At 44.9% G+C, this 25,562-nt stretch overlaps 1 protein-coding gene across 3 annotated transcripts; it reads right to left on the bottom strand.

The window, feature by feature from the left end:
• Positions 1–317: 317 nt before the first annotated feature.
• Positions 318–25,562, bottom strand: LOC100869137 (signal-induced proliferation-associated 1-like protein 2). 3 transcript variants are annotated; one of them, XM_086903817.1, is made up of 13 exons: positions 24,704–25,562; positions 7,329–7,533; positions 6,784–7,269; positions 6,453–6,701; positions 5,530–6,140; positions 5,213–5,454; positions 5,028–5,134; positions 4,706–4,940; positions 3,858–4,232; positions 3,526–3,792; positions 1,915–3,432; positions 1,577–1,786; positions 318–1,403 (listed from the first exon to the last, which is right to left on the bottom strand). In XM_086903817.1, the coding sequence occupies exons 2-13, from the start codon at positions 7,522–7,524 to the stop codon at positions 1,202–1,204; spliced, it is 4,698 nt and encodes a 1,565-aa protein (XP_086759943.1). In that variant the 5' UTR covers positions 7,525–7,533; positions 24,704–25,562; the 3' UTR covers positions 318–1,201. The 3 variants fall into 3 exon arrangements, with proteins under 3 accessions (XP_086759943.1, XP_086759942.1, XP_086759944.1); XM_086903816.1 differs by lacking the exon at positions 24,704–25,562 and adding an exon at positions 12,837–12,968; XM_086903818.1 differs by lacking the exons at positions 1,577–1,786; positions 24,704–25,562 and adding an exon at positions 12,837–12,969.

Below are 25,562 nucleotides of genomic sequence, written 5' to 3'. Positions count from 1 at the left end.
TTCATGATACACAAACGCGCGCGTCTCGCGCGCGCGTTTCCGTTGATCCCGAACAGGAAAAAGAGTGTAATCACACAGCTATTGTTAACCTGATACAGAACAGTGAGTTTTCAGGCATCGTGAAAATGTCTTGTTTTTTTTTTTTTTTCTTCTGTGAATTACAATAAACTATTTTATTCTACGTGTTGTATTATCATTGAAATACATTCCCATCTCACGATCTTTCTCCCTCCCTTCCTGAAGATTTCTCATTTTTGCATGGATCCTTAATTTCAATTTATCAAATGTAAAAATAAACATTTCCTCTCTCTCTCACGTGAGGTGTGCATTTCTTTTTATTGATCGATTTTCGTCTAATTGCTTTACACTTTATCGCTTCTTTACCGACGGATCACGTCTTTATCTAGTTGCGAAGAAGATGCTTTTTCTTTTCCCAATTTAACGAACACGTTTAAGTCTCGTTCGGCCAAGGCAGGTTCGCAAAAGGCGTCGCATTTCCGTAACCGAGGAATGTTTCAATTCGCACGAGAACGATCCTTTAATCCTTTAACGATGATATAAAAAAATACGTAATAAATTACGAATGAATTAAAGTGATTCTTAAACAACTAACAATATTTGGTCGTTTTTTTTTTGAAGTGAGATGTAATCGTGATCAACGCGCATCGTGAACAAAGCAACGTTCTTTGAGTCAACTTTCTAACAGCTGGCTACTCTCATCTACACGCTACTTTTTTTTCTTTTTTCTTAAACATTATATATAATGGAGAGTTCGATGGAACGTGACACGATGGTAACTTACATTGTATCCTTATTAGCTACCTTAAAGCAACATCTATAATACAAAATACCGAGCATGAATGCTCGTGATGATATCGCGAATAAATGCGCATTACACGTATATTACATACTTGAGAATTCACATTAACGCGTATGCACGTGCAATGATTTTAGAATTGCCTTCCTTTTTTTTTTTATTCGCCTCTTAATCTCTAAGAGAATACGCAATAGTCGATGCTCGAGAAAACGCGAAACTAATACTGCTCTTACGAAAGAAAAAGAAGAAAAAACAAAATGATTGTAATTTTAGAACGATGAATTGTAGAAGAAGAAAAAAAAAAAAAAATCAAGAAAAAGAAAGCTCCATGTGCTCCATGTTCGAACGATTGTCTTCGAATTACGATATTTGTTGTTATGGAGGTTATTGATGATCTATCGTGTGAAAAAACCATTCGGTGAAACGTCGAAGTTGTTGCGCAGCCGCGTGACTCTCATCCTGTAGACGTCGGTTCTCGTCCCGCAAACGACGCACTTCGTCCTCTAAGGAAAGCCTTCGACGAGTTTCTCTGGCTACTCTCAGTTCAAGGGTGGACAAATGAGATTGCAAATCCGACACGGAATTTCTGAAACACAGAGAAGACGATCGATCGATATTGCAGGGGGGAGGGGGGGGGGAAGAAATAGCATCGAAACGAATCGTGTAGAGTCTCTTCGAAAGAGAGAGAACGCGGGATAGAATAATTAATAATATTTCGATGTCGTGGCACGGTAATTGCAGATCGCGTCGCCAACTTACGCGATGGTATTGCATCCATCGATAAGTCTCTCGTCGGGCCATTCTTGGGCGTGCTGCTTCGATCTAGAATCCACGTGGTGAATTTGTGGCCAACGGTCCACATCACGGTCCGTATCGTTATGATTTTTCGCGACGTCTTTGATGGACGGTGTCAAGTTGGTCGATGCTTTGGAAATCGATTGGGAAGGTTTGGTAACGCGCGGTGACAATCTAAATTAAAGAGATTACACACAAAACACACGCACATGTGTATTCCATAGGAAAGGAAAGCTCCAAGATCGACTTGTACATCTTTGCACAAGATATATACAAAGTATATATCAAACTACCTCTCTTACCTCTCTTCCTTCGACAATTTGTTCTCGCTCGGCGCGGGGCTCGACGCTGTGCTCGCATTCGAAATAACCGTTGCTGGTCTAGCCATCGTCAAGATCACTTCGGATCCAGTGTTGCCGTTCTCCTGACCGTTGGCTGGCAACACTGTCAACGCGTTCCCATTACCACCGCACAAATTCTCTCTCGACCTGCACCTGCTCTGTATCTCGAGCATGTTGTTGTTGTTCATCTTGTTCGGATTCTGATTGGTGATCAGCGCGTTCCCTGTCACGTTGTTATTCGTTATTATTTGATCGTCGTCGCCGATGTAATCGGGATTGATCAGCTTCATCAGATCTTCCTGAAGCGTGCTCGACGTTAAATTCGCCGAATTCCTGTGCGAATTTCGTACGCCCGGCTTCGGTCTCGGGCTCTGATTCCTCGAACCACCGCTCGAAGGTGTTAGATTTCCACCACGGTGCGATTTGTTCGCTCTTCTCAGCCGGGGCGACACGCTTCCGGATCCGTTCGACAATTCATCCTCGCTCGGTAACGTAGCAACCTCCGGACAATTGACATCGACGATTCTCATTTCGGGGGGGAGGCTTGCTGCGAACTCTTTCGTTTGGCGATACTCGATGTTTATCTTGTGAGGGACGGGCCTCTCGGTGATGGTTGTTTTCAAACACGTAACCTTCTCCCCAACTTTGAACTCGTGCGGCAAATCGTATCGTATGGAGGAGTCCCGATTCGATTCAATTTGATTCTCGCCGTGTTTCCTCTCGTTGATATTGTGTTGACACTCGATTTCGTACTTATTCGACACATCCATGTCGTATTTGCTGTTCCGTCTCTCGTATATCTCCTCGGGATAATCGTAATTGATCGTCGACCCTCTTTTAGCCTCGTGGCCCCTTACATCTTGCTCGTATTTACACGACGCGTTTCTATCCAACAATTTTTCATCCTGCCCGACCACTTCGTACTTCGAATTTCTCTCCTGTTTCTGTCCTTCGTGCTCGTAACCTTCGTTGCATCTACCGAGATTGTTATTACTGCTAGACTTTGGAAGGCTGTAAGCTGCGTTCTGAGCTAACGGTAAAGAGTTGGACGCGCTCAACTTTTGGTGAGTCACGTAATGCATATCGCTCTTTTGAAGCTCCCTCTGGGATGCGTACAAGTTTTCTTGCTTCATCTCGTATTTCTCCTTTTGAAGCTTCACGTAATTGGTGGAGACGTGATCCTGATTACGATGGGCGTTGTCCAATTGCCTCTGATAATTCTCGTGTCTCATGTTATCCTGTACGACTTTCGATGACACGTAATTGCCCTCTTTCGTAGGATAATGATCGTGGCCATGGTGCTTCGAACTCTCGGAAAATTGTTTAGCGCTCGCGTAATGCGACTCTTTCTCCTTCTTCTGACAAGATTTCGGACCGATCATCTGAAACGATTGCCTGGCTGGGAGCGGTGGTGGGGGAGTGCCGCCATTGGCGCGATACCCGCTACTTTCCTGATCTTGCGGCTCCAACAGCTCGTACCTGATCCACACCAATAAATATTTTTTTTTTTTTTTTTTAATTTTTTTAAAAAAGTAATCAACACTGTGAAAAGTAACTACGTTATCTTCTTACCAACGGTCTTCGTTGCTACTGTGCCCGCTGCTACTGCTGGTCATCGTGCCTTCCATGGGAAAACGCGGATCGTTGAACGATCTGGAGCTGGATCCTGTTCCGTAACCGGAACTGTTGCTCGACCGTGGCGGGCTGAAAGATCTCTCGTACCGTTTCTGATGGGACATAGCTGCCTGCTGAGTCGGCGTGTTATCCGGACTGGTTACATTCTCGTAATCCCCCTCGTAATTGCTCGACAAGTATTGGCAATTCTGCAGCGTACAGCCTCTGTTTCGCGGCGAGAAAATTTATAAGCAAAAGTCGACAATCGTTCGAACGACGACGCGTCTTACCTCCTTGGATTGCCATCGTTATTAGGCGGTATCACGGTGACAGTGACCTGGGCGCTCGTTTTCAACAAGTCGACCATCTGATCGTGGCTCAAAGTGGACACGGCTACTTTGCAGATCTCGACGAGCCTAGATCCCTGCCTCAACCCTGCCTGCCACGAGAGCCCCATACTTTCGACCTGCGTCACCACTCCATCCGGTTGAACGTGAAATCCCAATTGTCCCAAGCTGTTCCTCTTCAAGGATAGCTCGGTGGCTGGGGCTCCTGGCGTGACGGCGCGCAGCCGAGCCACTATCTCCATTAATTCGTCCCTTTCACCGTAATCGCCGCGCACGTGGATCGTAATGCATTCCCCTTGATGATAGTACAGTCTCAAGCTGGAAAACCAATTGAATTAGTCAATGCGTTTCCATATACAAGATTGAAACCCTTCCAACAACGATTTTTAAAACGTCGCTACACGAATAAATTTCCAATCTCTTTTTACGTATAAAGCGTGTGGAATAATATGCTGTCGAGTAAGTTGGACTTTTTTTTAATCTCAAATCAGATCGAACTACATTTTCGTAGTGTCCAATTGTCTGGCTGAAATATTATTTTTTGTAAGCACGATTTTTCGTTGTTAAATACGAATTTCTATTCATTGAGAATAGAGAGATTTGCCAAGCACGCATCTTCTTACGAATTTATTATTAAAACGTTGCACAAGAATATAGACTTTCCGAATACGCAAAGATAGGCGAGATGTTAAAATACAAAAGTTTCACACGCGAAATCATTATTATAATCATCTAAGAAATTCATGTGTGCAATGCGTGTGGAGTGCAAAGGGATCGAAGGAGCAACGCACCTGTTCGTTTGGGCGTGCCATCCGAGCACGCTCACGCACGGAGTGACGAACACGATTTGTCTCGAGTGTTCCTCGATCAGCACGATCGTGTCTACGCTTACTCCCAGATAACAATCCGTGTTCTGATTGCTGTCCTCCAGTATCACCTGCCAGCATATAGCTCCGCGTTGCATGGCGTCGCACGACAATCTCGGTCGAACCGCCGTCTTCTTCTTGCTGCTGAACGACAGCATAGCTGTACGAGAACACAAGTCGTGGATTGCTCGTTCGAAAGGACGACGAGGTGAAGGGGTCGAGGACTGGGTCGAGATGTGTTACTTACAAAACTTTTGCCCGGTGTCGACCACCGCGGTCGAAGAATAATTGGTGGCGAGATCTTTCAGATATTCCTGCCTCGTCCTGGTCGCCATCGTGGCAAACTTCTCGGATCTACGAGGGGAATACGTAACGGGAATAACCATCGCCAGTCTTGTCGCCGGGGGAGATAGAAGTATAAGTGATCATTACCTGTGCGCTGCGTTCTCCGCGTTGATCACTTTCGCCAGGACGAAGTCGGCGAACGTTTTCCCCTTGGCGAACGTGGCACCTTGGGGGACCGGGGGGCCGAATATTGGCACTTCCTTGCTTCTCGACACCGCCACCCTGTACTGAGTGTTATCAGAGCACGGGTCCACGGCCCTGACCACGATGAACACGTGTTGAAATTGCGAGCGTATCCTGCGCGGGCTGAATGGCAACGCGCCAGGTTCCTGCAAACAACAAACACCTCCCCCTATAATATAAACGCGACAACACGAAGTGTCGGGGAACGAATCGAGAATCACCTGAAACACGATGGTGACTATGTCGTTCCCAATGTGCCTCTTTCTCAGCAACTGTTGCCTGTTGTTCGGAGTGAAGGGTAGCATGGTGGACACGTGGAACGTCACCTCGGCCCCCCTGTAAGTAGCGGCAACTGCATGGGTGCCGGTCGAGTCGGTCCTCGTGTCCAGGCCCGCCTTGTACCCCTCGAATCCCCGTAATCTTATTCTTTGGCCGATCGTGTCGAGGAACTCGAGGAAGGCGGGCCCCGCGTGCTGGTTGTTGTACATCTCCTCCTCGGTCCTCTGCCTGGACCTGCAGTAAAGCACGCCGACTTTGTACTTGTTGGACAGCCCCTGCTCGTCCAGCCTGGCCAGGGCCTCCTCGGCTGCGGCCGTCCCCGAGCGGAGGCAACCGAGCTGCACCTCGGGCGCGACCAGCTCCAACAGCTCCCTCGTAGGCAGCCTGCCCTGCGGCCTTATTCCGCCGAGGGCCTCCTCCGGCACACCGCCGCGCAGCGTCAACAGTTCCGAGGTGCGCACGATTATCCTGTACTGGCTCGTGTCCTTTCGAATACTGATCGCCACGGGGCCCAGCTGCTCGTCCATCCCGAACCAATTCTGGTGCTCCCGACCTGCGAAAGAAAGAAAAATAATCCATCGATCGTTTCTTCTCTTCTCTGCTTATTTATACAACACTTAAACCTGCCACGGCGCGGTCAAATGACTTCTTTGTATTGCAAAGTTATGACTTATTCATTTTTTTCTATTATAACGTAGATATTATAACCCATTTTTCAATATTCCGTATTGTTTACTTTATTACGAATTAGCTAAAATCTCTTTCTATATTAAGATACGAACGTTTCTTTTGCAGCGGTCATTTGAATAGGTAGGAATAGGTATACGCGAAATGTCGTGGCAGGTTAAGCTAGAGAATTCCTTACCGAGAAAATACCGCCTGTAATAATGGGCGCCCTCGTCGATGCTCTCGATAGGAAGCGGTCGTTTCTGCAGGGGGCAGGTGTGCTTCCACGAGGTTTCGCCGGGCGCCGGCTCGAGAACGGCTACGCCGTACGACAGGGACGGTCTGTGGACCCCGTTCCCTGCCGAGCATCGTGTCAGCCCCACCTCCCGCTCTCCCTCGCCCCCGATCTCGTTTCGAAAGAAGGGGCAGGATTCGAGCAGGTCGTTGCCTGAGAGAATAAATTTATAGTTAAAAATAAGGAAAGAATTAATAAAAGAAAATAAAAGAAAATCGGGAGGGTCCGTCAGCACCTCTTCCGTCGCCGGCATCCTCCTCGGGCGTTTCGTCGGGCGTGGAGGCTCTGAAGGAGCTGGCGGCCGAGGCGCCGGTCGCCGTGTTCCTTCTCCGCGCGAGCAGGATGCCCCTCAGCTTGGCCGCGTAGCCGAGATTCGCTGTGAGCGATTGGCAATCGTAATGGGCGAACGCCCGCCTCCTGTGCCTCTCCTCGACGTCGGCCGAGACGACCGGGCTGCCGCAGCTCTCCTCCATGGGCCGTGGCGCCGCCTTCGCCCCCCACAATCGGTGCAGTTTCAATCGTAATTTCGGGCTCGAGTTGCCGGTCGGCCCGCACACTTCGTCCACGTCCACCGATTGCCCGCCGTCGGGGACCCGCCTCAGGTACTCCACCGAGTTCCGTTGGTCGGGCGTCGACGCGACCGACGGCCTCAAGTCTTGAAGCATGGCGAACAGATTCTCCCCGATCGTCACTCCCGATTGCGCCACTACGTCGATGCTCCCTTTAAAGAGTCGAAATATTAATTTCACGGTTTGGAAATTCATTTAATCGACGACTTACCGTGAGATCCATACTCCCTCCGCAGGGGAGTCTCCGGCACTCGAGAGGCAGGGTCTGGACTGTGGGGAAGCTCCAAGCTCGAATTGGACCTGTGAAGGGCCAATCCACGACCCACGCGGTTGCTGCTCGGCCCTCCGCTGCTACCTCCGCCTCCACCGCCTCCGCCGCCACTGTGTATCGATAGGCTTGCGATCATCTCTTCATTCTGTCGATCGATCGAACGTTACGTGAAAAGAAAAACGGGTGAAAACAAGTTCTTTCTTTTTTTTTTTTTTTTTTCATTTGGAAATTAGAAGAACGTGGTGAAAGAAGAGGCTTGGAAGAGACGCGTGAGATCGATCGCGTCGCGTGAGATTTACGTGTGAGATAATGGTGGAAGCGGCGCTATCAACGAAACGCAAAGTGGGACGTTTAATTAGAAGCGTCTACTACCGCCGCCCTTCCCATTTACGCGGGCGTGCGTACGCCTACGCATCTAGACCGTGTCCCGTGGGCTTTGTACTCGAGCCATTTTTTCCCGAGGAAACGGCATTTACGCTACGTTAGGCCTCGTAACGATTAGTGGCAATAGACGTTGATCTGACGATTCATGCGGTAAAATTGGTCCAAAGTTAAAATTGGCTTGAATATTTTTATTTTCGCTTCATAATTCGCTTCGTCGCGTACGCGTAAAAATTTGAAGCGTGACTCTCGCGATCGAAAAGATGCGTGGAAGGGAAGAAGCGTGGTGAATCGCGGCATTTACAGTCGTACCGTTGCCCGACTCTCCAAATGTGTTCGGTGAATGGGCGATTTTCCATTGTTAAGGAGAGAACCGGTACCTCGTACGCGCGAGCAACGATCGAAACTTGGATTAATCGATGACGCGCATGCGCGTCTCATTGGCGTCCTCTCGCGGATCTCGCACGCAACGAGCGGCATTTGTCGGCGAATTTGAACAACGCGAAGATGACAGAGGCGTTGGCGTCGGTCGAAGGCATTCGACATTCCCCTCGTTGTGATCGAGAACGAATCGAGAACAGGAGAGGAGGAAATATCGCGCATTTTCGAAGTTGTCGAGCGCGGGGAATAACGAGTGTAATCCATGCGCGCACCACACGGTCTAACGGGATGACAAGAATCGAAGCGGTTCGAAGGCATTTGGCACGAATGATCACGGTCACGCGTTGCCCCGTGGCCCGCTACATTCCGCGCATTTCGCGCGCGCCGGTTTATCGCTCGTCTTTTTCCGCCCTCCTCTTTCGGCTCTCTTCGGTCGCGTGCATGCAGCGCGCGTTTCAAAAATCGAAACGAATCGCGACCGTGAAATATCTCTCGCTCGTCCGTTTTCGCCTGAAACGACGAGAGGATCTCGTCGTAGGCAAGCGTGCACCTACGCTCTCCCTCCTCCTTTTTTTTTTTTTTCCAACCAGATTACAGCGTGCGAAAGTTCTCAGAATTCTGCACGGTTCGTTCGGTCCGACGTCACGCTTCTCGTTGCGCGTATTCGTTTACGGATTAGATCGAAAACGTGTGTATCGAGGTAACGTGCGTATTTTTAAGGATGACACGCGGCACGTTTTAACATCCTCGGGAACAATAACGGGATGGAAATACGTGGATAGAGGGGAAAAGGATGCCGTGAACCGTGCGACGACTGCTGCTGTCACCGGAAGCCATTCGTGACTGTACCGGAAGATACGGTTTTTTGTTTTCGTAATATTTATCATTATGTAAATTAGATAGATAGATAGATGGGGATAGAAAGTGTTTCTTCGAGATCGATACCACTCGTATTCGATTCAAAGAATCGAGAGATGATGTTATCTCTTGTAAACCGAAAAGAAATGACACAACTTCGGCGATGATTGATTCTCGAATAGACACGCATCCAAATATTTTCGAACGAACGAATCGTCGAAAGATCAAACTTCGTTCGGACGAGTTCCACTGCTCGAGTATCGGATTCTCTCGGAGAGTGTTGGGTTGTTGTTGGATCGGTGAGCGCGTCGTCAAAAACGAGACCGAAATCACAGACGCACAGGTGAACCTGTACGACGACTTTTATGCATACGCTCGTTGCATTGTGGGAACGTTCGAGATGCGTGTAACCGCAGAACCATCGTTCATCGGTTGTATTCGCTTGCACGTGATCGTATGAAAGTAAAACGTCAGAACCCGGTTCCTTGTATCGTTACAGTGTAGTTTTTTCGAGATGAAAGAGCGAGAGACCAACAACGAGCCCTCACACACTCTCTCTCTCTTTCTCGCCTCCATCGTTTCATCTTTTCTTCCAGCTCCAAAACGACCAAAGATCGATCATCGGATATAAATAAAAGAGCAAAGTTAAAATATAGTTACCTGTTTTGTACGAGCAGAATCACGATACGATATATATATATATATATACATATACATATACTTAATCCGATAAATTATAATTTTTCGTCGAGTTTATCGTTCTCGTGATAAAGTTGAAATGATATCGGGCGCGAGCGATATACGTAACATACGATACGATAAACAAACGGTTTCGTTCAAGATAAATCGCGAAATCGTTCAGCGGGATAGTCGAGTAAATTCTAATCGATCGATCGATCGTCGAAAGGGAATATTCTTGGTTACGTCACACGATGGTGTTGTAAATTCGACGAGTTCAACGAGGCGGCACGCGACGAATAAAAACGCGGATATGAGAACGCCGTATACATAACGCGTAGTAAATTCGAATAGGTGTTGCGCGAAACAGAACAACCGATGATCCGAACTAGTTATGCAAATGTTTTGGCATTCTTTGCTTTGCGCCAAGAATTGATCTTTCCTCCCCATTTATATTTTTCCACGTTTCTCTCCACGGAAGGAGAAGGTACGCAACCGTGCTCACTCGTTCGCGAAATTTTCCCCCTCGATTTCTCCAAGGGCGAGCAAGTAGAGGCTTTTTCCCCCTCGCGTTCTACGAGTTAATATCGCGAATCACACGCGAGCAAGCTTGTGAGTGTGGCAATAAGTTAAACATTAAAGTTCGCGATAATGGGGAAGGCAAGGCTGCTTTTCTCTCTGGGAACGAGGAACAATTGCTTTTTTTCTCCCCTCCCCCACAACTTTTTTCACAGCAATTGCTGTCAAGAGAGTTTTCCGCGAGGTGGAAAGGAATCGCGCGCATTTTTCACGAATCCCTCGAGCGTGAATACGCAACCGTATAAAGCCACTCCGGATAGAAATATTATTTTCGCCCCTTTCTGGGTATCGTAAACGAGGTTGTCGGTGAGAGATCGTAATAACATCGAGCACCATTTACCGTGGTAAAACACTAGTTTTTCTCCGGTAGCCGGCTTCCGCTCGTTGATTACGAGATGCAACTCGGTATGCCAACCGACGAGTAATTATTTCTTTCTTTCTTTCTTTCTTTTTTCTTTCTCAATCGTGCGAATTCATCGAGAAACGAGAATTGGCCAGAACTAACGTTCTGTTTTCATTTCGATCATTCCGACCATCGAGAATCTTAGAGAGACAGAGGGGGAGGGACGTGAAAATACGCAATTACAACGCGTATTACGATAGCACGATCGCAATCCAATTATACTCTTCTCGCGCGCCAGGGAAACGAAAAGAGAGATTTTTCCTTACCATCCAACGTATCCCACCGAGACGAGCTCCGATTGACAAGCGATCTCGAGCGGGACGAAATCGATCGGCCCTTCCTCGCGAGGAATAAAAGGACGGAATGGAAATTCTTCTTGTCATCCACGTGGCACTCGTTCAACAGGAATTGAAGAGCAGGAGGAAAGAAATCGGAGGCAAGGGCGTAAAACGGAAGAGAAGGGGGAGGAAAAAGGGATCCGGGACAACGAACCTGCGACCGGTCTCTCTCTCTCTCTCTCTCTCTCTCTCTCTCTCTCTCTCTCTCTCTCTCTCTCTCTCTCTCTCTCTCTCTGTGTGTGTGTGTGTGTGTGTGTGTGTGTGTGTGTGTGTGTGTGTGTGTGTGTGTGTGTGTGTGTGCCTCTCTCTCTCTCTCTCTCTCTCTCTCTCTCTCTCTCTCTCTCTCTCTCTCTCTCTCTCTGTCTGTGTGTGTGTGTGTGTGTGTGTGTGTGTGTGTGTGTGTGTGTGTGTGTGTGTGTGTGTGTGTGTGTGGTGTCGCGGGCGGGCGATTGAAAATGCGCGGCGATATGTGTCGCGGTGTCGTCGCGTCTTCAACTCGGATGAACGGTTACGATATCGAGGAAGGAAACGGTGGTGCGCGCGAAGGAGGTCTGTTGGCCGATGCGCGTCGCCTCCAGCCGAGCGATTACTTTTTTTGTCGCTCGATTGTCGAGAGGAACAGGGCTGCTGGTCCTTGCTTCGCGGCAAGGGGAGGCTTTCTCGTTAGAGCGTTGGCGGCCACATGCGGCTGCGTTAAAAATCTACGCTCGGCGCGGGGAATTCTGGAAACTCTTCTCCTCCTCCTCTACGACGTTCTACGACGACTGTTTCGTAATCGTACGAAATCGCGGGTGAAATCATTCGTGAGAGCGCGTATTATGCAAGGATGGCCGATTCTTTGGGAATGAGTAAAAGTTGAGAGTAGAATTCTTTTTCTCGAGAAGATTTGAATATTCTATGTAAGATAAAGGAAAATCGTGGAACTATTTTCGTTTCGTTCGAATTCGTTTAAATTAGTTTTTAAAATGCAAATTTTCCTCGAGAAATCGTCGATTGTACAACAACTTCTCGATCACTTTAGGTTTTTTTTTTTAAAAAATAAGAATTTAAGTTATAAAATTTTATTCCACTTTCACTTTCAAACTTGACTTTTCCCCAAAACGAAGCCTTACACTTGAAAAAAACTTGAAATTTTACCCATTTCCTATTCATGATTCAATCAACGATTCTCCATCACAGCACTCGTGCACTCTAAATAATTGGAAAGAACACTTAGAACACTTGGAACAACCTGATAACACAAATTCAACCGTCTCCATATCCCCATATATATATACATATAACGAAACAAAGTATCGAGACGAGCACGGTCCACGAACTGGACGAGTCTGAAAAAATTTTTCTCAAGAAGGGTGTGTAATAAAGAGTAGAAGAAGAAGAAGAAGAAGAAGAAGAGGAGCGGGCGATGTGTTCTGGGGCGATGCACGGGTGGTAAGCTTTCTGGAATGCGCTCTTTCAAATTGGGACAATCGAGAAGGAATGCGGGAGCTGGGCTCGGAGGCGGGCAAGCAGTTTCTTTTCCACGGCTCGTGAGTCATCGTGGATGGCCAACAACGGTCCCAGGGCATCCGAGCTCTTTCAAACCGATCCTTGCGCCCTCCCTCGTCCGCCTAACAACACCAAAACACCGATGAAACTAAAACCCATTCCCCTTACGTAACTCCGCATTTCACCCGCGATGACACTGACATCCCCATTACGTGGAATGGAATCACGTTTCCATCGAACGCAACATTCCCCTCCTTTTTTCCCCTTTCAATTTATCGTGTTTCGTTGTAAGATATTAATAACACGAAAAAAAAAAAAAAAAAAAAAAAAAAATAGCGATACCTGTCCGTTCCTCTTCCTATTATTATCCCTCCTCCCGTTCAACGCGCTCCTCTTTCTCGGGGACGGAGTAAGACGCGCTATGCACTCGACGAGACCGTCCACGATCTTGATCGGCATCGAGGTATCGTGACGAATCGCGAACAACCGCTTTCCACGAACTCTGTCGCTCGACTGACCGACCGGCGAGAACAAGAGAATAACTGCTGTTTAACAAACAACCGCGAGTAGTTTCGTTTCGACCTGTCTCAACCTGCACGGACGTGTTTCAACTCAAGGGGGATATACGGGGGATCCTTCCCCATCTCTTTGCCTTCCCTTCCCTCCCTCCCCCCCCCCCGTCTCTATAATCGCGAAAGAGAGGATATAATATATCGAGGAAAATGCTCGCCCGTTGCGAAATCCGTTTTTACGATGTTGCACGACGAATTATATTTTCCCTCGCTTGCACAGTCGAGTCGGCGCGCTTCGAATACGCACACGTACGTAATAATAAGCGGCGATGTATCCACAACCTCTTGCTCGTTATCCGAAGATAAAACCGTGAAAAGGCTAATTGTTTCGTATCGCTGGTTTTCAGTTTCTTGCCACTTGATACACAATGAAAGAGAGGCCGTGAATTCGTGCGGATACGCGTGGCAGATAAATCATCTGTCTCTCTCTCTCTCTCTCTCTCTCTCTCTCTCTGTCTGTCCATCTATCTCGAACAACGTAGGAGGTAGAGAGGAGTGGAGCCCGATGTGGAACAACGTGAAGCCTTATGAGACTCGGAGACTCGAATCTTCTTGTCGGAGGAAAGACGAGACGACGATAATAATTCGGTCGGTTTCAATCATTTTCTCGGATCATCACGATTCCAACTTTCATCACAGACGCGCGTGTCTCGCTTTCTTCTTATTTTTTTTCCTTCTTCCCTCCCCCCTCCACCCTTCTCTCTCTCTCTCTCTCTCTCTCTCTCTCTCTCATAGCGTTTGGCATGCGTAGATACGACGATTAACGTACGGGTCACGTGTGTAAAGCCTACGTTACGCAAGGCTGACGTATCGGGTCAACGACTTCCTTTTTCTTCGTACTCGAATGAAATGTGGGGAAGGGAGGGGGGAGGGAGCGAGGGGAATGAGACAAGGCGGCAATTAATCAGCTAAAAATAATGACGGAGTCAATGTTAAGAACGATACGATACGATTTATCGAGGTTGCGCTTTCGAGGATTCGTTTCCTCGTTTCCTTTTTTTTTTTTTTTTTCAATTTCGAAGACGAGTAGTCCTTCCCACTTTTCCAAGCTTTCTCGCGCGCTTATTTCTTCGAAGAATCGTTTTTCTTTCTTTTTTTTTTCTCGTGCTAAAGTGCTACGAAAGTTTCGTAAGATCGCCCGCATGCGATCGATAATAATAGTAAGCGATTTCACGATATATCGTCGTATGCGGGTGTACACCTTCGAAATATTATTAATTGATCGATACGATTCGATACGACGATACGAATCCCTTATGGAGAAAACTCGTTCAAATATTCGTTGCTTTTTTTTTTTATTCCGTTAAATTCGGCGAATATAGGAGAGAGAAACGAAAAAGAGGGAGGGAGAAAGATAGAAAAGTGGACAAAGAGCACGTTGTTCCGACTGCCACACTGTTGACTCCATCGTATCGGCATTGAAACGTTCGAGGCAAGAAAGATTCGGACTCGATATATCGAACAACTCGACTGGACAGGTCTGAGGACGAATATGGGTGAATATGCGATTTATCGAGGATATCGAGGCGCAAGAATCGATGAATATTCCCTCGCAACGATTTTGTAATCCACCGAGTAAAGATCGCAGCGAGCATTCCGTTTGAACGGTGGCTCGGTGTGCAGGTAATGCAGGCTGCGTGTATATGATTTCTAGAGCGCGCGTAGAATTACAGTGGACGGGAGAGAAGTAAATCTAAACGTGGTCTAACGTTGTGGAGAAGGTGGGATTCGGTTGGGAATACACGACGACACGATTGCGTTATCGAAAGACGGAGTATTTTTCAAAGGAGGAGTTGCCTGAAACCGCCTCCTCCTTTGCCGTATCTTTTATTTGAATCTCGCTTATCTTCTTTTTCTTTTTCTTTTTTTTTCCTTTTTAAAATGCCCGTCGTGACGACGTAATAACCGCTTGTTACAACCATCGCGAGTTTTATACGTGTATAAAATCCTCTCCGTGTCGCGTGTATAACCGTCGATACAATTTTATTTTCGAAGAAATAACTGTAACAGTGTTTATCGGAAAAGGATCGATCGCGTTGTTCAACAGTACTCTCTTGAGTGGAAGTTAGAGAGAGATGGGCAAAATTTAATAGTTGAGGTTAAGTTACTTCGATAATTCGTCGTTCAAAATGTAATAATAATCGCGAAAATAATCGAACGATATTCATACGAAAATGTTATTCGAGTATTTTAATAAGCAATTTTACTCGAAGTGACTTTTATCCGAAATTTTTAATTTTTCTAAAAATGTTTACACCTTACTCTTTATTTCCCCATTTCCAGCATAATAATTTTCACGCAAGATGTTTCAATTCAATATTGTAATATCTCGATTAATATTCGAAATTAATCATAATAGTGCAGTTTTTTCAGCATGTTCTTAAAAGCATTCTCTCTTTTCTCTTTTTACAAAGCAACGATTCGATTCGAATCGAATGGAAGGCTCGATGCTCGAATTCTCTCGACGCGAATTACCATACTTGTTAATCGTTGTTCCCGGCCAACATGCGGGAGAGCATATGGCGATCACAAGCCTCCCCTCCTTCCCTCCCCCATCCCCTCCCCCTGATCCTTGATCCTACTCTTCTCTCCCACTGCACGAGGTTACGTGGCATATGTCGCTATATCCCCCACCTCGTTCCCCCTATTTCGATTTCTCAGCCTCGTCTCGTCTCTTTTGTCTTTCAACGCCTCTATCCGTTGCCTTCGTTCCAATTCTCTCGTTTTTCTTTTCCTTTTTCTCCTTCTTCTTCTTCCTACGTCTTCTATCCCTATATTCCTCTTCCTGTATTCCAGATAAATGCATACACCTTGCGTCGCAGCGAGATCTGAACGCGTCGTTGATTTCAAGAATCGAAAAGCAACCGCGATGTTTCATCACAGCGGACATGTTTCGCCACCACTGCTAATTACGATTCAGAGCGGTAGATCGCGGTAGTTTCCTCCCGAGCAGCGCGCCCTATCCCTATAGCGGCACAGGCACGAGCTTCACCGTGCTTCAACCGTGGAGGGCGTTTATTTCGAGAGAGAGAAGATTAAGAGAGACCGGTCCCGTACTACGACCCTGTTCTCCCCGGTCATCGCCGTCACTCGGTTATGCAGTTTTTAACGGTCGATCTATAAATACACTCTTTCTGGTGGATCGCTCGCTTTTGGTAATGCTCGAAAAATGTGCTGTAATGTGTATATATATATATATATATATAACATACATGTTCGAGAAGGATAAAGGTATTAATATTAGGGAAAGGAAAAGAGAAGTTTGTTTTTTCCTTGACGCTGGTCGAATCTCACTTCGCCTGTTCTTAAATATCGAAATACGAGGCGCGTTCGATCGTTGACCCTTCGAGTATGGAGAATCGAGAATCGTGAAGAGAACTTGGCAGCTTGCCGTCCACGCAACGAGTCTGCATGCGGTGAGTGTAACTTGGCTGAGAAATACAGGCGTCGGTACGGTCGTTACCCTCGTTTCCCTGGCGCGATCATTTTTTTTTTTTTTTTTCTTTTTTTTTGACAAGGCCCGAAATGAAGAGACCGAAATCGACCGAGGGAGACGATCGAGAGTGGAAAAATCGTTTTTCCTGCTCTATGGCCGCGTTCACGAAGAACAAACGTGATTTCACGAAGAAAACGCGCGTTTCGCGTGTCGGTATGCAAGCTGCAATTAACATCGTCTTGCGCGAACTGTTTTGAACGAGGTAACGAGCGCCGATGAGTTGCCTAACCGGCGATGAAAGAACGATACTAGCGGGGAATGAATGAACAGGCTTGCAAACCTGGATGGAAAGGAGAACCGTAGCAGAGCAGCGCTGCTTCGAATAATTCGTTCTTCGTTCTCCCCCTCCTCGTTCGATACGAAGGAATACGAGTGAATCGGATTTCGAACGTAATGGTTAATTTATCACCAAATAGGAAACGGTTTCTTATAAAATTTGACCAAGGCTACGTTGTTTTAAACTCTTTCCTCTTTGAAACGAGAGAATGAATATTCTACCGTATTTCTTTCGAAAATTATATTTCAAAGATTTAAATTTTTCTCTTCAAAAATTGGTTGACTTGTTTACTTTGTCACCTAGGAAACAATTTTTCAAAAAACGACGAAAGCTACGTTGTTTTAAACTCTTTTCTCTTTGAAACGAGTCCAGAATGAATATTCTACCGCATTTCTTTCGAAAATTGTGGTATTTCAAAAATCGTGCTCAATTCGTTTATTTTGTCACCAATTTTTACGAAACAATTTCTTAAAAATTCGACGAAAGTTACGCCCAAAGTAAATATTCCACCGTATTTCTTTCGAGATTAATTTCAAACGATTTTACAATTTTGTCGAATTCCCGGGGAAAAAAGGTTTAAGACACTCCCGCCGAGTCGAGCGACGAAAATATCCTCTGAGAGAAAAGAAACATGGTAGACGCGATTCCCTCCGCGTTTGTTACAAAGTTTTCGTCAATTGCTCCCGTAACAATTGCAGGGGCTTCCTTGTTCCACGGATTGGTAAATACACGATAATGCACAAGATGTCTGTCGTGCACGTTCGATGAGTTTCGTTGTCGACGTTCGAACGAGAAAGAAAAAAAAAACGAAAGGGTTGGGTAAACTATCGCCTCGTCCTTCCCCTCTCCGTTTCCGTCTCCCCTCCCCCCGCTTTCCCTTTCCCCTTCCTCCCTTCGTTCACGGGACAGGAATATTTGAATACAATGCAAGCACGGCGCGATCGCCACTTCTCTTCGACGACATTGTTGCGAGAAGAGCACGTGGAAATAGGGGGAAGGGTTAAGGTTAACGATGGACCGGCAAGAATTTTGCGTCAGACGCGTCGATTGTTTCGAGAAACGATCACGAATCGATCCGATATTATTCGATCGAGAATGAGTCGGCGTGATAAGTGAAACCGGCCACGACTTGCAACACAGACTTCTCCTACTTTAAATCCCTCTAATTACGAGGATAATGCCGCGTTTCTCATCGGTTGTAATTTATAATTACGCCCCCGTTTTGTTATTATATATATATATATATATATATATCCATCCTGTTTTTGGCCAAGCTTGTCCAATCTCGAAGCCGAAGATCTAAGTAAACGAGATCCGAGTAAAGGATGAGTAAAAATTATCGTGATAGAAATAGCTCCCCCCTCGTCGAGAAAAACGAAGAAAGGTTAGAAAGGTTTTTGGAAGGAAAGAACGAGGATCGATGCTTTTCGGGCCTCTTGCCTTTCTTCTAGTCTCGAGAAGTCGTCCTTTGTGCGCCTTGTGGGAGAAAGGGAGAAAGGAAGGATAAAACGCTGGGGGCACGCTACGGCCCTGAGCACCGGAAGTCCTCCTCTACACCCCTCTTCCCTCCTCCATGCTTGCCTAACCTGCCTAACCCCCGCTTAATCGACGGTGCGTATCCGTCCACTCGATTTCTATTCACAAATTCACGGTTACTTTTTATCATCTTATTATGCCTCTCAATATTTTCCACGTGGAACAACGGCTTCCTGCGTTGTCGTGATTCGCTTTTTTTTCTTTTTTTTTTTTTTTTTTCATAAACGACGTTCACGATAAAGGCTTCGAGGAATAAAAATAAAAAATAAATAGGAAGTCGTCCACAACCATTTTTCCCACGGATCAACGCTTCGCGGTGTCAATAGACCGAAACCCCGGTTACTCAGTGTTCGCCCTGCTGCGTCTTCCTCCTTCGAAGAGAGAGAGAGAGAGGAAAAAAAAGAGAGAGAGAAGCTGGAGCACCGGAAGAACACGAGGAGTATATCACGGACACCGATGGATAATTCGATACGGTTTCTTGGTCGATCCGCTAGAAACACGCTATATATATATATATTCGAGACCGATCTTCTTCGGGTTTGACCACCCAGATTTCCTTTTACGCGATCCTTTTTCACGATAGAACACGTTATCCGTATTAATTTGAACGAAATTTTCATACAGATCTGATTGAAATTGTAAAAGTAAGTTAAGCGGGGGGGAGGGGGGAGGAGGAGGGAGAGACGGTTTTCGAGAGAGGAGCGGAAAATAGGAGGAAGAGGATCGGCGGCGTGTCCGAGGATGCGTTACGCAAGGAAACCGACTTATTCATAGGCGTTCCGCTGGCAGGGCAACCGCTTCGTTATCGGCTGGCAGCGATCTTCTTGAGCTGCCGGTGGAACGACGAAAGGTTTCGACGACGTAACGATTCGTGTCCGGTTGCTCGATGCAACGAGGAACGCTCGATCGTTTTCGTGTATCCACGTACTTTGAATATTCTATTTCGTTTCCACGCGGAGGAAAACACGTGTGTAATAAACTGCCTTCTATTTCGATGGCTTTGTTTCTCTCTCTCTCTCTACAATTTCTGCGAGAACGGTGAAAGCAGGAACGAAAATTATTAGTAGACGCAGTCTAATAAATCGGATAAGTGAAAAGTTTGAAACTTTCTTTTCTTTTTTCTCCTTTCGAATTGTTGTTCGAAAACTTTATATTTTCGTTCGATCATTTTCATTATCGACTGGGCAAAAGGCGTATTACGAAGATCGCGTTACGAAAATCGCGTGCGTGTATATATGCGTGTATTCCTCCCGTTTCTCGTTCTATCCATCTCCCTCTATCTATGTCGCGATCGTCAGTGAAAGCTATCGCTAGGCGAACCCCACCCCCCACCACGCCTCCCTCTCCTACGCGTGGAGCACCTTGCTCGAATATCGCGAGAATTTCCTCGCCCCGAATCTCTCTAATTGACCTCTCTCAAAATTACTCGGCTGCCACGCGCAGAAAATTCTCTTATGAAAATTTTAAAACGTCGAAACAGGTTTTATGCGTGTAAAGTGTGCTGCCGCTCGGAAAGGAGCGTGACAAAAGGAGCGCGCCGGCGTATTCAACGTGCCACCACCGTCTCGAACGAGGCCTCGGAGATCTTCTTTCGATTCTTCTTTCAACGATTCTTCTTCCGTATGCGGTGTTTATATATGAAGAAAAAAATCGGGGGCGAAAAACGAGAGAACGAACGATTCAAAGCTTCGACGCGCGATATATTTACGATAACCACGAAAGGGATTGAGACGAGTTCTTCCTGAAATATCGATTTTTTTCGTTCGAAGAAAAGTCACATTTCTTTCGTTCTCGTACGAGATACATGATCGAACGTTAATAATTGGGCGAGCGAGTCGAAAAAAAATGGGAAAGAAAATCGCACGGTCGGAGCGCACGTGACACGAGGGACACGCAAACCGTGTCCGAGAAGTCGAGTGCACCGAAATAGAAAGGCGGTGGGAAAGAGCGGCGCGTACCATGACCCAGAAAATTCAAACGGGACGCGGTGAAGCCGATTCGCGAAACGCCTCGTTTCTACGATTTCTTCCCTACGCGCGCAACATCTCCCGACTTCGGCCGAAGGAAACCCGAGGAACGACACGTTTTACAACGTTATGTTATACTCAACCTTGGAAAGCTTAAGCGCGGGGATCAACTGTCATTCCACTATTCGAGTCGAGATTTCACTTTCAAAAGCGCGTACTAATTTTCCACGAACGATGAGGAGAAGAGTGAAAATGAATCGTCGATTTTCGAACATTCTCTCTCTCTCTTCGTGTACAAGATTACGCGTTGCTTTGTAACCGTATCGTCTCGCTAATGTTCGTGTTATTCATCGCCGATTACTCATCCACCGATGTGTTTCGTCATCGGCCGGGAAAGATAGGAGATCGTTCGGCTGCGTACGCATTCAGGTATTCCGTGCAATCGCGCATTATCGAGAGAGAGAGAGAGAGAGAGAGAGAGAGAGAGAGAGAGAGAGAGAGAGAGAGAGAAAATCCGTATCGTGTTTCGAAGAAAGAAAGGTTTTTGGAAATTTCGCATACACGATGATAAAGGTACACGAATGTACAAAGGTAGCGTGAAATTCTTCTTTTACGTTAAATTCTCGAATGCGTATCCGCACAGGCGGATATATATATATATATATATATACGTTTCGTGTTGCGTAGAGTGCGCGCGAGAGAGTAGAAAAAGGGAAGAAGGAGGCAAAAGAAGAGAAGAAAAAGAGAAAGGACGAGGAGGAGGAGGAGGAGGAGCAGCGTGTGTGTCGGTGAACGCGAATGTTGAAAGTATTCGGAGGCGAGTGGTAAAGTCGAACGAGGAGGAAGAGGATGGGTCCGAGATGCCGTTACTCGAAAGAGTCACTCGGGGCAAGCCTAACCCAACCGAGAGAATCGAGGATAAGAAGGAAGGAGAAGAAGGCTGAATTCCTCTTATTATTATTCTTCTTTCCATCGAGGACGAACACCCGAATGCTACTGACCTAATACGGCTCTTTTTCTTTCTTATTTTTCGCGAGACACCCGCGAACAAAGTGAATGGACGTGGTGTAACGATATCTAGATTCGAACGATGATAAATAACCGTGATATCGCAAAATCCAATGGATACCGCTAATTTTCTCGCTCGTCGAAATTCTTGAATGGAAAATTTTTTCCCCAATTTCTTTCCCGTATCGAAGTCATGTATTACAATCATATTTACGTTTTATTTACTCGCGCCTCCATAAAAGCGTATGTTGAGCATTTTTTCCACTGTTACTTTCGCAACGAGTTAGCATGCGAGCAGTGAGCTTCTTCAAGATGCAAGCAATTCTCGAAACACGTATTTACGAAAGCAGAAATTGACTTAACGATTTGTCGTCATTACCGCGATATTAATATTAAAAAAAAAAAAAAAAAAAAAAACTACGCGAATAAACAAAAAGAAAAGAAAAATTTCGAATATTTTTACGTGTACGCTTTGCTCGCGAGACTTTGCGTGGAAACCGTGAATAGGTCAAGTTTGTTGTCGAATATAGGTAATTCGATATATTATATCGCTCAAGGTGAAAAGAATTGTCCATAAGACGTTGTCGGTTGCACCGCTATTCGTAGCAAAGAGATAAGCGAACGTCGTACCAAAGTTCTCAAGCAAGGGATCTTAGGTGTCAGGTGACGGTGCTTTTTCGATTCGCAACGTACCTGCATCGGTGACAACGCTGGCTACTCGTAGCCAGGTCCCCATCTATACGTTTTTACAGTTAACCACATGCTGCGATGTAACCATACGCACGTGTACGTATAAGTAATGTATATATATATATTTGCATTCGACTATTCCTAACAAGGAATATTCCATCTCTTGATTCGATCAAATTCTTCCATCGATCCCTCGGTATTAAACGCGTTTGATTCATCGTTGTATCTTTTTTATTGCACGTATAAAGTCAAAGACCAACGGAATGCAAGAGAAGACCCGAAGAAGATCCATCGATATAGAGTTTTCTCCCCTCGATGACCTGGAATTCCGAACAATTAAAGGGACTTTGTATACGTGGACGTTCGATTATCGATCCTATTACACCTATTTTCATACTTGGTTATTATTTTCCTCTTTATCGAAAATAGACCGAAAGAGACATCAGAGACTAGATTTATTTATAATCGCGTATATAGAAAATCATATTTTTATGTCGTTCAAAGCCTTGTATCTATCTGCCGTGTTATACGACTATATAGAACAAATTTGTGAACGCGGTTCACAAAATTATAAGCGATCGTTTCAGCGATCGGTTCCAAACAGAAAAAGCCAAGCCTCTCGATCCTCGAACCCTGATAAATTTATTCAGAGGTCAATCAACGCATCCGGCTTTAATTAATTGCCTTTGGTTACTTTTAAAGAACCTGTATCCTGTCGATCCGACAACGGCACATAAAGAGCGACGATAATTCGACTCCAGGGGGAAGGTTATTGCCGCAGGAAACGGTCTAGGCGATCCGTGTTATTGGTCATCCAGGGAAACCGCTTGCAACACGTTATTCTCTAATCTAACATCGAAATAATAATAATAAGATAATAATACGATACGAATAAACGTTTTGAAATTTATCTCGAAATAATTTAAAAACAATTGGATCGAACGAAATAAAAAAAAAAAAAAATTGTTTGACAAACGAAGAGAGAATTTTTTCTCTTTCTCGAATAGTTTTATATATACGTTGCTCGTTCGTAGACTTCGTATTACGAAAACGGTTAATACTATGCGAATCGGTACGAACAAGATGCTTTCTCAGGAGTTTGAGAAAGCAGGTTAAGTATCTTACATACTTAATTTGCTTCGGCTGCAACGTGTAGAAAAGCAGAGCGATTTTTGTCTATCTATGTATCCCGATTCGAGTCAAACCGAGTCGAGTTGGATCGAGTTGAGACGAGGGATCGAGTTTACGAGCGTTTCTGAGACCTGAGGCAAGGCTGGCCGGCTATCGCTTAGGTATGCGCCTGCAGCTGTTCTAAAATTCCAGCTGGGATTGGCTTCTTCGATATTTTCGAATAGCGGGTTGTACTTTTCACACGAATAGCAAACACGATGCAGGTATACGGTATTTTGGCAATGAATTTTACAAGAATTGATCGAACAATTATTCGTAAGGAACAAACGAACGATTAAAATCGTCTTTTCGATTAATACGATTTATATATGTATATTTTGTTGCATACCTTGTTTTCTTATTGAAGAACCTTTACGTATAAACGATTGGTTGAATATTTGATCGCGAAGGAAAATACTTGAAATATTCGAACAGTCCGTTAAAGCTTGTACGACTCCGCGTCACGAACCGACCACCGGAAGTAGGCGTAATAACGAACTCCCATTGCCTATACGTGCTGGGAATACAATAACATTGTAGGCTACGCACAAAGGTTTCTTTCCCTTGCAACGGCTACTTTAGGATACGCTAATCTCACGCCACATTTTTTCCAAAAATATTGATTGAATAACATAAACGTACTATAGCGTACATACTATACCAAACGCTATAAACAGATAAGTTTGTTCGATCGACTGATCGTGAGAAAATCATTGAAATCATTTTGCACTTTTCTTTATTGAAATATTAGAAAAGATTGGATCCGTTAGTACTTTTAGAGAATGGTAAATTAACGATACGAATTTGATGATGCAAATTATTTCTTCTTCTGAAATCGATGAAATGAGGTTATGAAAAGAATTATTTCAATTTTTTTACAATTTTCAACGAAAAGCGAAAATAACGTATCATTTAAAAGATATTATAAATTAACGATCGATAACAAATTGTTTATAATATACATATATATATATATATATATATATATATATATATATGTATGTATGTATGTATGTATGTACGTTGTGTAGAGCATGGATGCTATTGTGGCAGCACCACAAATTCGTTGATAGTACGATATTGGCATCCAGCGATGACCTTCACCTACCGATATTATACGACATTAACCCATCTTTCTTGCGGAATATGAATCAGGCTTTACAGTAGGAAACATTTCTTTTGCAAAACTTTGATCTTTTAAAAAATAATCTTTTGAGTAATATATGATTACGATATTTGCGATTATATTATATTTTTAGATCTTGAAAAAATATTTATTTGAAATGTATCCTCATATATCGTATACTATATCATATTGTGATGATTTCATCCTTGAAAATATCATCGTGAATAAAATTTCAGTTCCTGCTAATTCACAATACAATACGCATAAATATTCATTCTATGAATAATATACACGTCGAGTTTGTTCATTCAAAGATTAGTCCAATCGCGATAGACTCGACCGTGGAACATTTATAAAATAAACTTACATTTTCAGGCTGCGACGATCGCCTTTGCCGCGGTACACAGAAGAGCGGCACGCCGCTTTCTCGCTTCTTCTCCAATATAGCGGCTTCCGGGTCTTTCTACCAACACAAAAATAAACGAAATTTTCTCCACTAACGCACCATCAATTCAGCACGCACGTTTCAATTGTATCTCTACGTCCTTCGCTTCGATTTCGATTCTCTTTACACATATCACTCGACTCGCACAGAACGATCAACAATCGATAAATATCGTTATGAAACACGTTGTGTGTGAACTCACGAATATATTTTGTCGTTATAAAGTAATTATTTCACGACTCACAATCACTTACACTACAAGTTGATCGAAGCTTCAAAATCCTTCGATTCGAGATTGAAACTCGATTCCTTCGAAGTAGCGATCCAACAATGCGGCGTTGTCATCGTCATCGTTGTCGTTTCGATTACACATCTCGATCTTTTTTTTTTCGATCGATTTCCTTTCCACTCCACAAGAGCAACGATGATACGATTGTTCTTTTTGCGTCCTCGTTTATCTTTTAGTTTTAAGAATGTTGTTTACTATTTTCCGTTCACACGATTCATAGGCGTGTTAAGCTCTAACGACGCGCTGCATTTTTAGAGAACCGACGTGTCCGCCTCTTTCAAAGGGTTCGTCAACCCGGACCTGGCGTGTCGATTCGTAACCTTTCTTCGGATGATATCGAAGGATATATTTCCAATTATTATCAAATAATATATGTTCAAGATATTAAGAATAGACAAATAAATCACTACGACAATTGCTTGAACAAAGAAATCATATGAAAAAGTTAAACAGCAAAAGGAAACGCGATACACAATACCACGACGCTAACAA

The sequence above is a fragment of the Apis florea genome, unplaced genomic scaffold (assembly GCF_048593485.1).
Source record: "Apis florea isolate Af1SG1 unplaced genomic scaffold, ASM4859348v1 contig_2293_pilon, whole genome shotgun sequence".
In the NCBI taxonomy this organism is placed as follows: domain Eukaryota; kingdom Metazoa; phylum Arthropoda; class Insecta; order Hymenoptera; family Apidae; genus Apis; species Apis florea.
This window is presented reverse-complemented; position numbering and strand designations above follow the sequence as displayed.

What these genes read in the sequence shown, in the direction of transcription:
- LOC100869137 (XM_086903816.1), bottom strand. Translation starts at nt 12,953, where the DNA reads ATGCCGATCAAGATCGTGGACGGTCTCGTCGAGTGCATAGCGCGTCTT. An exon ending in GGATGCCGGCGACGGAAGAG is followed by an intron (nt 6,702 to 6,783) that starts GTGCTGACGGAC and finishes TTATTCTCTCAG; the next exon opens with GCAACGACCTGCTCGAATCC. An exon ending in TTACAGGCGGTATTTTCTCG is followed by an intron (nt 6,141 to 6,452) that starts GTAAGGAATTCT and finishes TTTCTTTCGCAG; the next exon opens with GTCGGGAGCACCAGAATTGG.